Raw genomic sequence first — 15,188 nt, forward strand, 5'->3', positions numbered from 1 at the left:
GAGTTTAGTTTGTCTACAGTTGAGCCACTGAAATCACATGGAATGCTTTGACAATGTTTGTAGTTGAACACCTCTGGACTGCTGTCTATGGAGGATGAGAGAGCTCTTAGGTTTCATCTAAAATAGGGATGCAGCGATCCCGATACTTTAATTTGCTATTGGTTGGATACCGCATATTTTTGCTGGATCGGGTATTGGCCAGCTGGATCCAAATCAGATCTTGCGCATGCGCTATATTCTGTGTAATTTATAAGCCATTAAAATAATATGTTATCTTAAAATACGTTTCTGTTCTCTCATCCCACTGACTGAGTTTATTATTTCAAAGGGAATACTTTAGGTGCTGTGAAAAGATGGTAAAGCCTGGCTCATTGTGTTCAAAGTAGTTGATTAAATTATTAAAAGTAAAACTGACTGTCCCGAGCTTGTGAATTGTCATTGGCTACTCTGAAACTGATTATTTCACTGTAATTTTATTTATATTAATATTATATTAATATAACAGACCAGTTTGTCAGATTGTGTGCTGAAGCATAGAAGTGGTCCTCGTTTTGAACTTCACCTCAAATGTTCTTGTTTATTTTGTAGGTAACTGACCAACAAAAATACATTAAAATAACCAACAAATTATACCAAACGAAATTCATTTAAAAAAAGATTTTTCAGACAAAAAAATATTTTTTCAGACATGCTTTCAGTTTCTACATCACCCTCACGGCGAGTTTAGTTAAGTAAAACTGGCCTCAGATGGTTTAGTTTAGTCTGCTTCAAACCTGCAGGAAAATATCAGGCTTTGCTAAAAGGAATAAAAAAAAAAAAAAAAAAACAGTACAGTATCAGGATCCGATCGGTTCCTTAAAAATGGTATCAGTCCATCCCTAATCTAAAATTTCTTCATTTGTGTTTTGAAGATGAACAAAAGTCTCGGGGGATTAGAAAGACATGTGGGTGAATAATTAATAACACAATTTTCATATTTGGGTAAACTAATGCTTTAACCTATGACAGCATTTTGACAATGTTACTGGTGCAGGTTGAAGTTATGTAACTCTTGTTTTATGGTCTCAGTGGGTTTTTTGGAAGGTAGAACACACTGAGATAAACAGTAGATGATTGGTTTCAGTAACATGCTTGTTTTAGGGCATTTTAATGTACATAGTTCTGTCACCTATGCATTGCAGAGTTTCCGGCATTCTTTAGTGCGTATCTCAGTCTAGTTCCTCCACAGAAGAATTTTTTCTTTAAACAAGAACCCCTAAAACCTTAAAGACGGGACCCAATAAGTAATAAATTGTCTTCTTTTGATGTCATTAGAGTGGTTTATTTTGTTCCTGATAGCTTAAATTCCTATGATTTTACTAAGAACTCTATTGTAGCAAGTATTTTGCGGCTCATCCGCTCTCTATGCTCTGAAAATCATAATAAACACATATGCATATTCTGGCTGCAATTTTATGAAGATCATCAGTGTTTTATTGCCTGAAGTGAGTGTGCCCATGGTTGCCAGATTGGGAAGATTTAGTAAAATGTTTAGTGCATAGTTTGTCTATGTAAGAGTACACTTTAAAAATGCATAGTTCCACACAATACACTCGTGTTGTCCCAAAACAATTTAAGTTAGTTAAACAAATCTAAGTGAATTGAACATAAAACAATGAAGAATTTAAATAAATGTGTTGTTTCAGCTCATTTTAAATAAGTAGACTAAACAAGCAGCAAAACTTTTTTTTTTTTTTAATAAACTGGCAACTAACAAAAAAGCGAAAAAACTTGACATCTGACAGCCATGCATATCAAAGCACATGAAGTCTTGCTACCAATTAACATACTGGACTGCCAAATGAAAAATGGGGTTTTCAGCATGAAGTCAGTTTGAGTCAGCATTGTACACTTTTATATACAATGTTATATATATATATATATATATATATATATATATATATATATATATATATATATATATATATATTGTAACACTGTTATATTCAACCCAAATGCGATTCAGTGATCCACAAAAATGGAATTGTTTACTTCCCTTAAAACAACTTTAAAAAAATTACAATGTGACAAAAAAAGAATAGGAGGCTGTAAAAGTGGGTGAGCGATGTTGCAGTTTTTCTTTTCATTTTTTTTGGAAGTAGAAACTGGCAACAGTTTGCATTTGTACAGTGGTTTTGTCTTTATTTGAAAAGAAAATCCTACCATGATGGTCAGTTAAAAAAAACATAGTTCTAAAACTTTTTTTCATCAGCAATTGTTACCATGAACGTGCTAATTTGTTAGTATACACTCACCGAGCACTTTATTAGGTACACCTGCCCAACTGCTCATTAATATCTAATCAGCCAATCACATGGCAGCAACTCAATGCATTTAGGCATGTAGACATGGTCAAGATGATCTGCTGCAGTTCAAACCGAGCATCAAAATGGGGAAGGAAGGGGATTTAAGTGACTTTAAAGTGGCATGGTTGTTGCTGCCAGATGGGTCTGAGTATTTCAGAAACTGCTGATCAACTGGGATTTTCACGCACAACCATCTCTAGGGTTTACAGAGAAAGGTCTGAAAAAGAGAAACGGTCAGAATTTTGGCATCAACAACATGAAAGAATGAATCCATCCTGCTTAAAATCGATAGTTCAGGCTGGTGGTGGTGGTGTAATGGTGGGGGGCATATTTTTTTGGCACACTTTGGGCCCATTAGTACCAATTGAGCATTGTGTCAACGCCACAGCCTTATCTTCTTCAGTGTACTCATCTTCTTATGGCTACTTCCAGCTGGATAACATACCATGTCATAAACCGTGAATCATCTCAAACTGGTTTCTTGAACATGACAATGAGTTCACTCTACTCAAATAGCCTCCACAGTTACCAGATCTCGATCCAATAAAGCACCTTTGGGAATGTGGTGGAATGGGAGATTCACATCATGGATGTTCAGCCGACAAATCTGAAGCAACTGCGTGATGCTATCATGTCAATTTGGACTAAAATCTCTGAGGAATATTTCCAGTACCTTGTTGAATCAATGACACAAAGAATTAAGGCAGTTCTAAAGGCAGAAGGGGGTCCAACCTGGTGTTAGATGTACCTAATAAAGTGGCGGTTGAGTGTATAACTGTATCCTTGTCCAAAATCTTTCTCCAGACACCTGTCTTTTAGTTTTTTTCTGCTGTTATTATTATATTTGATTATTCATAAATTATAAAGTGTTAGTTGTTTTAAAGCACTGAAACCAGCCAATATTTTTTCTTTCTTTTCTAATCTCATTAAACATAAAATAGTTGGAAGAAAATTGTTGACTTTGAGATGATAAACTGAGAATCGCATGTATACAAACCCAAGAGATTTTCTACAAAATGACATGTCTGAATATCTGTGTTTTAAGCATCCGTTTTGTGTGCTGGCTTTATAATAATTGAAGCTGTCATGAGGTTTTGTTTTCGTCTTGCCCTCTTGCATTGTTTTTTTATTTTTATTTTTATGTTTTTTTAGCGAACTGCAGCATTAACTTGATTTAACAAGTCCATGTTTGTTTTGAAGCTAAAGATGAGAGCCGGGGGAATGAGCGAGTCGTCCAAGTGGAAGAAACAGAAGCGTTCTCCCCGTCCCCCTCGTCACATGGTGCGCAGTCCCTCAGGACAGATGGATCCAGCTCAGTCCAGCACTCTCACCAACAACCTTTCAGGTGTGCTGACATGCATTCTATACTGTTTTTACTTTTAATTCTTAAATACATTCATGTTTTGTCAACCACTATTACATATTGGAGTCTTTAATGACCCAAACCTATATTTCTTACAAATATGAATCCTGCAGTGGGTAATGCTTTAATATAAGATGATGTAGTTACATTTACATGTACTTTTAGTCATTTAGCAGACGCTTTTATCCAAAGCGACTTACAAATGAGGACAAGGAAGCAATTTACATAACTATAAAACCAACAATGAATAGTGCTGTAGGCACGTTTCAGGTATGTAAAGAAAGTTTAAGAAGCAAAACATTACTATTGTTTTTATTTTTTGTTTGTTTTTTTTGTAGTTAGCGGTGGAGCCAGAGAGGCAATTGCAGATTAGGAAGGAAAGTGGAGACTAAATAGTTGAGTTTTTAGTTGTTTCTTGAAGACAGCGAGTGATTCTGCCGTTCTGATGCAGTTAGAGAGTTCAGTCCACCAACTAGGCAGATTGAGCACGAGAGTTCGGAAAAGTGATTTCTTCCCTCTTTGGGATGGAACCACGAGGCGACGATCATTCGCAGAACGCACGTTTCTGGAGGGCACATAGATCTGCAGAAGTGAGAGCAGATAAGAAGGAGCAAAGCCAGAAGTCGCTTTGTAAGCAAACATCAGAGCTTTGAATTTGATGCGAGCAACAACTGGCAGCCAGTGCAAACGGATGAGTAGCGGAGTGACATGTGCTCTTTTAGGTTCATGAAAGACCACTCGTGCTGCTGCGTTCTGAAGCAGCTGAAGAGGTTTGATAGAGTTAGCTGGGAGCCCGGCTAGTAGAGAGTTGCAATAGTCCAGTCTGGAGAGAACAAGAGCTTGAACAAGGAGTTGAGCTGCATGTTCAGTTAGGAACTGTCGGACCTTTCTGATGTTGTAGAGTGCAAATCTGCAAGATAGTGCAGTTCTAGAAATGTGGTCAGAGAAGTTTAGTTAGTCATCAATCATTACTCCAAGGCTTTTCACCATTTTGGATGCAGTAATGGTTGCCCCATCCATCTGGATTGAAAAGTAATGATGTAGAGTCGGGTTGGCAGAAACTTTAAGCATTTCCGTTTTCGTGTGGTTAAGCTGAAGATGATTATCTTTTCATCCAGTTACACATATTCCATGTGCTTACTGTAGTAATTACAATAAATGGTGCATTATTGTATGTAACTAAACATAAACCTAAGACACATTCTATGTCCCGCTCATTAGAGATGATCTCTCCCTCATATATACAGCCTTGAGTGAGAGAAGCAGTCATCCGCCATTAGAGTTTTCATCTAATGGCGAGTTCAGACTGCAGGATTTAGAAAAAAGTCGTGTCACAGATGTTTGTCATACTGCAAGATGGATCGGCGCCGGTGGTTTCACACTGCATGAATTTCTAATAGGATGAATCACCGACAACTTTGTCTCGGTCCACAAACTACGTCTCACAACCAAACACAAGCAAGAAGTGACATGAAAACATTGCGAGGCCATGTAGTATATCTATTGTTATTAACTACACTGTAAATGTCGATTTCAGGTGGAGTTCCCTTCATAGAGCAGCACAGTGGAGGTTCTTCTACATTTCCTGGTTCCGACAGTGCAGCTTCCTCCATCTCCAGCCCCACCACTGACAGTGGCTTAGACACCGGCTCCAAAACCACCTCAAAGGAGGATCTCACCGACCTGGACCAGAACAGCTCAACAGCCACCACTCCCATCACACCCTCCGCAGAGCCGGGCAGACTGGAATCACAGGTAACTCTCAGGCCATCACTAAACTGTCCACATGAACACAGGTGTTTTTAACACTACACATTTTATGACATTGTTTGGCTGTTGTTTACCAATGCACACACTTAGTAACATTTTATTCATCAAGTTTAAGAGTTTCTTTAACACTTATGTTAATTTTATTATAAAGAGATCAGATATTTTGTTTAAATATTTTTGTTTTTGACTATTAAAATTATTTGTCTCAGTAATGTTGGTAAATTAAAACAAAGCGGTTTAATAAAAATATAAAAAATCCTAATATTCCTAAATGCATTGTTAAAAAATATTTAATAATTATTAAATGATATGAAACATGATACTGTGATGTGTTGTTTTTGCAATATCACCCAGCTTTATGTGTATGTGTGTACATGTCCTGAAGTGTCTATGTTCATGTGATTGAGCTTGATTGTGATATGTTCTCTCATCAGTCTGAGAGCAGAGGAGTGGAGCGAGCCCAGTCCGCCTCAGTAGAGTCCATTCCTGAAGTCCTGGAAGACCGAGACCTGCTGGCTGACCAGTCTGATTCAGCATCTATCCACGATATGGACTATGTGAACCCTAGAGGAGTGCGCTTTACACAGTCTACTCAGAAAGAAGGTAAAAAAATAAACGGCGAAAGCAAAATCCGCTTTTTAAAGGGACAGTTCACTCAAAACGGATAATTCTGTCATCAATTACTGCACTCTCGCAATACTTGTTTCAAACGTGTTTGAGTTTGTTTCTACTGTTGAACACAAAGAAAAATATTTTGAAGAAAGCTGGAAACCTCTAGCTGTTGACTACCATAGTATTTGTTTGTCCTGGTTTTATCTTTCTTCAAAATAATTTCTTTTGTTTTCAACAGAATAAAGAAACTCATAATGCTTTGGAAACATTTGACGGGGCGTCCCTGGGGTCTTAAAAAGTATTAAAAGTTGATAAATCAGAGAAATGTAATGCCCTTAAAAAGTATTAAAAAGTCTTCAATGCTATTTAGCAAGGTATTAAGTGTAATGTCATTTTTGATAATGCAGTGTATGGTTGTATGCCAAAGTTTGCCTGAATTAAATCTGTGAATATGAGGATGCTGTGTAGTTCATAAAATCAATAAAATCCTGCTAGATTTGACATCATGCTGCTTTGTTTACTGCAGTAACCAAGGCTAAACCATTATTTCTGCAGTTCAATAATATGAATTAGCTAGATTTAGTAGATTTTTATTCAGTACATAAATAATGTTTTAGTTTTGGATTAGTTCTTTCATTAATGTTTCGTAACTATTCTGTAATGAGGCGATATAGGAGAATACTTACCAGTCCTTACTTTTATATGGATTACATAAAAAGAGATCATTTGTTTTCGACTTTAATTGGTTAATGCAAAAGTAGACATATCAAGCTTTATATAGATATCATAAATCATCATCTTTGTTGAATATTTGCTGAGTTTCCCTGCATTTTAGTGACGTGTTTTTCTGACCACAGTCTGCACGCGTCTTCAGATGCTTGTAATAACAATGCCTCGTGGGTGTGGTCGCATTGAAACTAATGAGATTAGACTGAGAAACTAGACATAGCGTTGGTTTCATACTGATTACTTTATAAAGCAATGTTTGTTTTTGACATGCATAGCTACGTTTAAAAGTAGACACTTCAAGCTTTCTAGAAATACATGTCTCATACGCTCTCTCACAGTGTGTCTGATATTCGCAGAGTTTTAGCGCATTTTACCGACGCGTTTCTAAAAGCAGTTCACGGAGAGAGAAAAGACAGAATGTCTACACTGTTTGTTTTCCTTATTTTGCAAATGCACACATGTTTGTTGTTGTTGTGAGTGTACACAACAAAAAGTAGACACATAACAGATTCGATTGATGTATTGATCTTATCTGTACGATCAAAACTGAAAGTGTTATTTAAGTTAATTTCAGCAGTTTGACGCCACCACAGGTCAAAACCCGTATACACGGTCTTCGACCCCAGAGGGTTAATATCTCGCCAGTGTTTCCAGTTAAAGTGTCCTTAAGTGGTTTTAAGGTCCTAAAATGTATGGAAAGAGTCTTGAAAAAGGTCTTTAAGGTTTTGAATTTCACTCTCTGATTCCTGTATCTACTCTAAGGCCCAATCCCAATTCTACCCCTTAGCCCTTTCTTTTACCCCTACCCCTCGTTTTGCCCGTTCACATCAAGGGGTAGGGGTGTCCCAATTCTCTTTAGCTTGAAGGTGTAGGGCTAAGGGGAAAGGGTGAATAGCCCTTCGAACTAAGATTTTTCAGGACCACACTCGAAACCAAGGGGTAAGAAAATTTTCCAGAATAGTTAGGAATAATAATTTCCCAGCCCCAATGGCAGTGTTTTGCCGAACCCGGAAGTAAGGAGAGCCACAAATTTGTATTTTTTGTCATTATTACGAATTTTTAAGACAAACAAGCACATGTTTTAATAGATTCAAAACCGCGTACGTGTTTTACCATAATGCTTTTCAAAAAACAGCTAAAATTAAAAACGCTACATTTCCTATAAGGTATAATCCATAATAATAACAACTCCTGTACAGCAGTCCTACAACATTCTGACACTCAATGACACTCGAATACCCTGTCAGAAAAGTCTAGTGGCTGGGAATGGGCTTTTTACAGTGTCTGCTAAAATGTTAATGTTGTTTTTGGTGTGTTTACATTGATGATTATGGCCACTGTGTAAATGCACAGTACAGTTACGACCTTATTGCCACATTAGATCGTTATGCTAACATAATATATGCCTTCAGTGATTTCTTAAAGATAAATACTAAAAAACAACTGGAATAACTACAGCAGTCGCCATCGTCTGATCTCATATGAAGCATGAAATCGCGATGACATATAAAGAGGTGTGCAGGTGCTGTAGTGCTGTCCCTATTCTTAGGGGTACATTTTGAAGTTCTTCCCCTTTACACTTGGTTTTAAGGGCCAAGGGGAAAGGGTAGGGGTACCAAAACAGAATTGGGATTGGGCCTAAGTGTGAGCAAATAGTGATTCAATTCTTTATTTTTGAGTGAACTGTTCCTTTAAAACCCCAATATTTTCTGATAAGCTAGATACACAAGAACAAGCACAAAAAAAAAGACAATTGTTGGAAAACAGCAGTTAAGTAAGCATCTGATTATAGTGATGTGGACATGTATAGCACATTATATCTAGCATTAGACATATATATTGTCTTAAGCAGTGTTTCTCAACCACATTCCTGGAGGATCATCAACTTTGCACATTTCCATATCTCCTTCACTAACCATGCCTAATTCAACGGATCAGCTCATTAGCAGAGACTAAAAGACCTGTAATAGGTTTGACAGACAAGGGAAACATCCAAAATATGCAGTGCTGGTGGTCCTCCGGGAACGTGGTTGAGAAACACTGGATTAAAGCATGGACGTTACACCAGTTCATCAGTTTCTCTCTGTATTTCAGGCTGTTTACATTCACGCTTCCTGAAATGTGATTGGTGTCCAAGTGTGCCGCAAGCCTGCGTTTGAGTGAAGGTCTCGGCCGTTAGATCGCCCCCTGGGGGCTGGCTGCAGTACAAGTCATAAAGCCCGCCTCCTCCGTGTTAATGAAGGAGACTTGAGCCCAAATAAAAAAATTAATTACACTTGCAATAAAATGTCCCGAAAGATGGTTCTGGTCGATTAAGGCACTGGTTATTGTGCTGAAATAGGTGCAGATCTTCATTTTTGTAAACAGTTTGTTTTTAGCAGTAATTTAATGCTGGGCGTGTCATCGTGATTGACAGTTGTGATTGACAGTTTCTCAAAGCGCGGCGTCTGAGCTTCGGCAGAAGACTGAAGTGTTATTACGCGATTTCTGTGATATTTTACTATGACAAAATGAGTTCAGCAGTAAACTACAGTTTCTGACATACATGATCTGGTGGAACACTGTTTATTCGCTAAGGTCAGAGCTTTTTTCGGGCTTTATTAGTTGGCTGATACACGCCTAGCCACCCAGATAGCAAAATACACTGGGGCCAGTTCTTGCCTGCCGGAGACTTACCCCTCAGACTGACTACCTCTGCTGGACCTACTCCGGATGCCTGGACTCACTGCCCGATTCCAGCCTGAGTCAATTGAGCCAGATGCGGCGGCCGAGCGAGCAGGCGCTGCCGCATGCGAGCCGGAATCAGCCCGCGACGCCGCGACTAGGTTATGCGCTGATGCCCGGAGCTGGCGCGATTGAATCTTCATTATATAAAACCCTCACATTTGTTAACGTTATTACACCCATTTTTGTTGATATAACAACAAACGCATGCTACTATGTGAACGCAAAGTGTATCACTGAGTTTAACCTTTGAATAAAGATGCAAACTGCATAGCAATTATTTAAATAAAGGACAAAATAAATAACAATAAACCTGTATCGATTGCACAAGTATTAAATAATAATAATAATAAATACGAAAATGACAATAAAACTGCACAATAAAATAAACCCATTTAAGTACGGGGTATACAGGAGATCGTTAGCAGTAATTCTCTTTGTGTTTAAATAATAATCTCCACGTTGATCTCCTGTAAGGTTATTTGAACTTGCTTTATAGGACGTCTCTGCATTTTAAGTTTTGGCATGTTATTAAGTGATCTACTGAATTTGCTGTTATAAATCATTATAAGGTTCTTGAAATCGAATCTTATATAACCTAATAGAGCTGTAAATGTTAGATATTATTTATTTACATCATTTACTGTTGGCGTTTTATTTGAACACTCCAGCTAACATTAAAAAGAATGTAAATTCCTCGTTGCCAGATATAATGAAGGCATCGAATAAACCAAATGAAAACGGAGGCAAAAAAATTAAATAAATAAACAATTCAAGCGAAAATGAATAAACAATATACTAGTGATGTTACAGCAGATAGACGTTGTATTAATAGTGCAAAGTTTTTTTGCACAAATTGACAAATTGCAGGGTTGGGATGTGTAAATATCCTGTTGATATTTAGTAATCTTGCTGTATTTATCTTCTAAACGCACGATTGTTCCCGCATGGTAAATCGTTATGGTGTGTAGGCTATATTTTGGGTTCTGTTGATGGCTAATTAAAAATAAAAACCTTTCTAAAAATGTATGTGTTGTTTATATGTTATTTTTCATATTTTACAAGTGTTATTTCTACCCCTATGAAGATAACAAATACCAACAACAAATATAACAATAAGAGAATATATTATTTGTGCTCATATTCAGGCTAGAGTGTATAAAAGATCGTTTATTTCTGCAGTCCACCATGTATTGCTTTTATTAAAGTTTAACAGCTTACATCACACCGTTTTTAAACCGTATATTATTGTGTTTTTTTTAATGTAAGTGCTTCTATTTACATCAGTGAGCGTTTGTTATAGTGCAAACACCGGCAGTCGAGTGAGAAGTTCGGGGGGCGTGGTTGATTTTACATAAAGCGTTTGGTTGGAAGCTCGACTCCGCTCATTATCGCGGCTCCTCCTCTGGCTCCATCAGACAGTCCTTCTGCGCATGTCTGGCTCCAATTTCAGCAGTCTTTTGCGACAGTTTGTGCCCGTCAAGCAGGCGTTTTGCCCTCAAGGCGTTCAATGGCAAAAGGGGCTGTCGCGTCGTCCATATTTTTTACAGTCATTGTTGGTGTCTCTTTGTGTTTCTCCAGGTGCTGCTCTTATCCCGTATGGTCTGCCATGTTTGAGAGAGCTCTTCCGGTTCCTCATCTCTCTCACCAACCCACACGACCGCCATAACTCCGATGTGATGATGCACATGGGCCTTCAGCTCTTAAACGTTGCCCTTGAAGCTGCACACATCGCCCCCTACCAGTCATTGCTCGGTCTGGTCAAAGATGAACTCTGTAGGCACCTCATACAGGTAAAAAAAAACCTCTGATCTAAATGGTAGGATGTGTACGTTTACATTTGTACTAAATATTCTCCGTCTGTCTCTTTGTAGTTGTTAGGTGTAGACCGAATGAATCTGTACACCGCCTCTATACGTGTGTGCTTTCTTCTGTTTGAAAGCATGCGAGAGCATCTAAAGTTCCAACTTGAGGTATGTGATGTTATGATTTTGTTATTTTTTATTTTTTTTGTGGTGAGATATAAAGAATCTCAGATGTTAGGAGTCACTCTTTCTGTGCATCTACAGATGTACCTGAAGAAGCTAATGGACATCATTACCTCAGAGAACCCGAAGATGCCATATGAAATGAAGGAGATGGCCCTGGAGGCCATAGTACAGCTCTGGAGAATCCCCAGCTTTGTCACCGAGCTCTACATAAATTACGACTGTGACTTTTACTGCTCCAACCTGTTTGAGGATCTCACCAAATTGCTCTCTAAGGTGAGCCCCTTCAACTCCTGATATCCCTATAACACCGAGGAAGACATATTTAAAGTTTGGAAACTGTTTCACAAGTATTTTACAACATAAAGTAAAAAGAAATGTTAACCTTAATTTATTTTAATCTTTACACTTGCAATAAGGTTGTATTAGTTAATTTCAAATAATGTATTTACTTACAGAAATAATGGCCAATACATGTATTACTGAATTTGTTCATGTTTGTAAACATTACTTAAGAGAAATAAAATTGTTCGCTGTTAGCTCGTGTATTTTTCATTCTTAGTTCATATTATTAAATACAATAACTAACAACGATTGAAACTTTTTTGAAAAGTGTGGCCATTTTATGAAATGACGATAGGGTAGGATATAGGGTTGTCACAATACTGGAATTCGGTATCAATTGATACTGAAGTTTTAAAATCGTCCATTTTCCACTGACATTTGAGCTCTTCTATGCACTTTCTTAAACGGTGCTGATTTGACATTGGGTTCACATGCTCAACATAAATGACTGTGATTGGCCATGGAGGTCATCAGTTTACCAAACTCACAAACTCACAGATACACTGGAGTGTCAAACTCACGTCGATCAGCTGGTTTGTTTAGAAGCTGACATACGAGCGATCCGCTGATGAATTATGGGTTTAAAAACGCTCCAGTATCCCTTTATCTATGGTTACACACAGTAAACAGCGGTGAGTTTGGTAAACTAATGAGCCTCACTGCCGATTACAGACATTTCTGTTGAGCACATGAACACAATGGCGAATCAGAGCTGTTTAAGAATGTGCTCAATAGCGCTCAAATGTTAGCAGATTTGTTTTTATTGAGTGTGTTTTTAAAATTTCAGTATCGATTGGTACTGAATTCGTGAAAACCCTATAATAAAATAAAAATGTATTAATTGTGCAAAAAGGATTACACTAATAATTTTCTTTTTATTTTACGTAGTATTTATTTAAGGTTTATTAAAGTTATTTTTATTTTAGTTTGCCAACTTGCAATAGATGAAAGTGAGATTAGATGCAATCAGCTAAAAAGTGTATTAATTTAACTGCAGTGTTTTGGTTAAGTGTACTTACTTTAACACTGTATCAGTGTTAATGTATCTTAGTGTGATTGTGATTTATTTATATATATATATATTGCATTATACATTTTCAATTTAGTTGTTTTTATTAATTAATTTAGTAAAGTTTTAGGACTTGGGTTTTGTTTTTGCTGACTTTATAGTTTCTTTATATTTTTAGGAGTTTATTATTTGTTTATTTAGTCTGTAAATTACTCAAAAGTGAGATGTTGCTTTGGCCAGTTAGCTAAAGTAAAAAGTTTTTTTATGAATTTTTAAAACTTTATTTCTTATCAAATAGAGAGTTTGACTTAACTTTAATATTATGGTTAGCTACTTCAATAGTCTTAAATCATTTTCTTGCAGTAAGCCACAGGCTTCATTTAATTAATTTATGAATTACATTTTTACATTAAAGGGTTCACCTTTAAAGGGGACCTATTATGTCTTTTTTACAAGATATAAAATACTTCTCTGAAGTTTCAGCTCAAAATGCCCCAGAATTAATGTTTTAGAACTCTTTGAAACTGCCTCTTTTGCGCTTTGATCTGATAGGCTCCTACACACACTTTTCGCTTGCGTTTATCATCAACGTTTTTTGAGAGGGTTTCCGGATTCAAACCCAAGTGATTTTCACTGGCATCAAGCAGAAGAGTTTGCAAAATCACTCCTTGACGTTAGATGGTGCTAGACAACGTTAAGCTTCTGACATCCGCTTGTAACACAGAAGAAGAAAACAGAAAGTTGACACACTTGTTGTTTAAGTTACTGGCGATTTAAACAAGCATGGATGGTTCAGGTAGCAGCTCCGGCTCTAGCGAAGAAGAAATTATTATTGTTCACCTGTGAAAAAAGCAGCTCTATGTTCATATCGTCTCTGGGCATCTGCAATGTGCGCTCACATTGACAGTTTGCGCTCGAGCGCCTCCAAGTGCTGTTTACTGTAACTTCAGCAGCTCCGTGCAGGTGAACAAAAGTGCCAATCTGATTGGTCAAAACAAAAGAAATGAACATGAGGCGTTTCATTAAAAAAGTATGCTTTTACGCTTTGCGTTTTGCGCGTTGGTGTGCATGAACACTTTGGCGCCCTTTATTTAGTCACGAGGTGTTAAACGTCAACGAAAAATGCGAGAAAAGAGCGTCCCTGTGGGCATGAGCCTTAATTGTGCCATTTTGGTCACTGTTGCTTTAAATTCAAATGAGAGCAGGGCTATAAATGACTGTGTCAGCTTAGTGGCAGATTCAAAAGAAAAAGTAAAGTCCTATGCTAATGAGAGAGAGATCATCTTAATGGACCTGGCTTTTTCTTTTGATGACATGGAAAAATGTGCAAATGTCAAGCAGAGTGTTTCTCCAGACTGTTTTTATAATGTGTGATTTATAAAAAAATACATTTTTACCATTGAAACTGGTTATTTTCACAGACTATTACCACACACCTGTGTTTGAACCTCTTATAATAGTGATTTTTGCATAAGAGGTCCCCATTAATACAAATTCCTGAAAGTTTTGAGGAGAATACAGTAAATATAAGATTATGTTCAATCAATGTGTTTCTGCATTGTGTTTGCAGAATGCCTTTCCAGTGTCTGGGCAGCTTTACACAACCCATCTCCTGTCACTTGAAGCCCTGCTGACAGTGATTGACAGCACTGAGGCTCACTGTCAGGCCAAAGTGCTCAACAGCGCTACACAGCAGGAACAGTCCGAATCCACAACCGTAGGAGACAGTTCAGTCAGTACCATCACAGATTCACCCGCAGGTGGGTAAAATTAAAAGTCTCATCATGGACATAAATTAAATGCTGTAAAAAAATTGTAGAACTAGATACTACTTCACAGGACATTTGTATCATAATGGCAAACTCCTCTTCTTTTGTTTACCGCATACAGAAACTGGCAAACCTCATCCCAGTTCTAATGGACAGAACTCTGTGGTGTCTGAGACGAGGGCTTCCTGTCCTCCCACCAGCGGTCATCTCATGGCAGAGAAGATGAGATTAGGTAGACAGGACCAGGAGGAGACGGACACAGGTACATCCTAGCACTTTACATGTGAAATGCAACAATAGACTAAAGGTCCGTTCACACAAAGAAAGATAACTAAGTACTATGCTGGTAAACCTCATACCTCTGACCTCAAAAGGTGCTCTAGCGACATACTCAAGGGGCCGTGGTAATGGCCATGGTCTTTAACCTTCTTGTTTGAGTATAATACATGATCTGATGGCTATTTTGACCTGAAACCTCAGACACATTCTGGAGACACCATGCTTTACATCTTGTAAAAGGGGCAAAATCAAAGC

The 15,188-nt window shown here is 37.6% G+C and overlaps 1 protein-coding gene across 8 annotated transcripts in view; it reads left to right on the top strand.

Moving 5' to 3' along the window:
• Nucleotides 1-15,188, top strand: part of gbf1 (golgi brefeldin A resistant guanine nucleotide exchange factor 1) — a 214,020-nt gene that overhangs the window by 147,698 nt on the left and 51,134 nt on the right. For all 8 annotated transcript variants that reach the window (XR_012389123.1, XR_012389124.1, XR_012389125.1 and 5 more), the window contains 8 exons: nt 3,546-3,690; nt 5,246-5,463; nt 5,913-6,081; nt 11,125-11,336; nt 11,418-11,516; nt 11,613-11,807; nt 14,456-14,645; nt 14,776-14,916. Coding sequence is in view for 5 of the 8 variants with exons in the window: in XM_073920581.1 (XP_073776682.1) it covers nt 3,546-3,690; nt 5,246-5,463; nt 5,913-6,081; nt 11,125-11,336; nt 11,418-11,516; nt 11,613-11,807; nt 14,456-14,645; nt 14,776-14,916 (1,369 nt within the window). In the remaining 3 variants the exon portion in view is untranslated. The remainder of the gene's footprint in view (nt 1-3,545; nt 3,691-5,245; nt 5,464-5,912; nt 6,082-11,124; nt 11,337-11,417; nt 11,517-11,612; nt 11,808-14,455; nt 14,646-14,775; nt 14,917-15,188) is intronic.

This window comes from Danio rerio, chromosome 13 (assembly GCF_049306965.1).
Source record: "Danio rerio strain Tuebingen ecotype United States chromosome 13, GRCz12tu, whole genome shotgun sequence".
Lineage (NCBI taxonomy): Eukaryota > Metazoa > Chordata > Actinopteri > Cypriniformes > Danionidae > Danio > Danio rerio.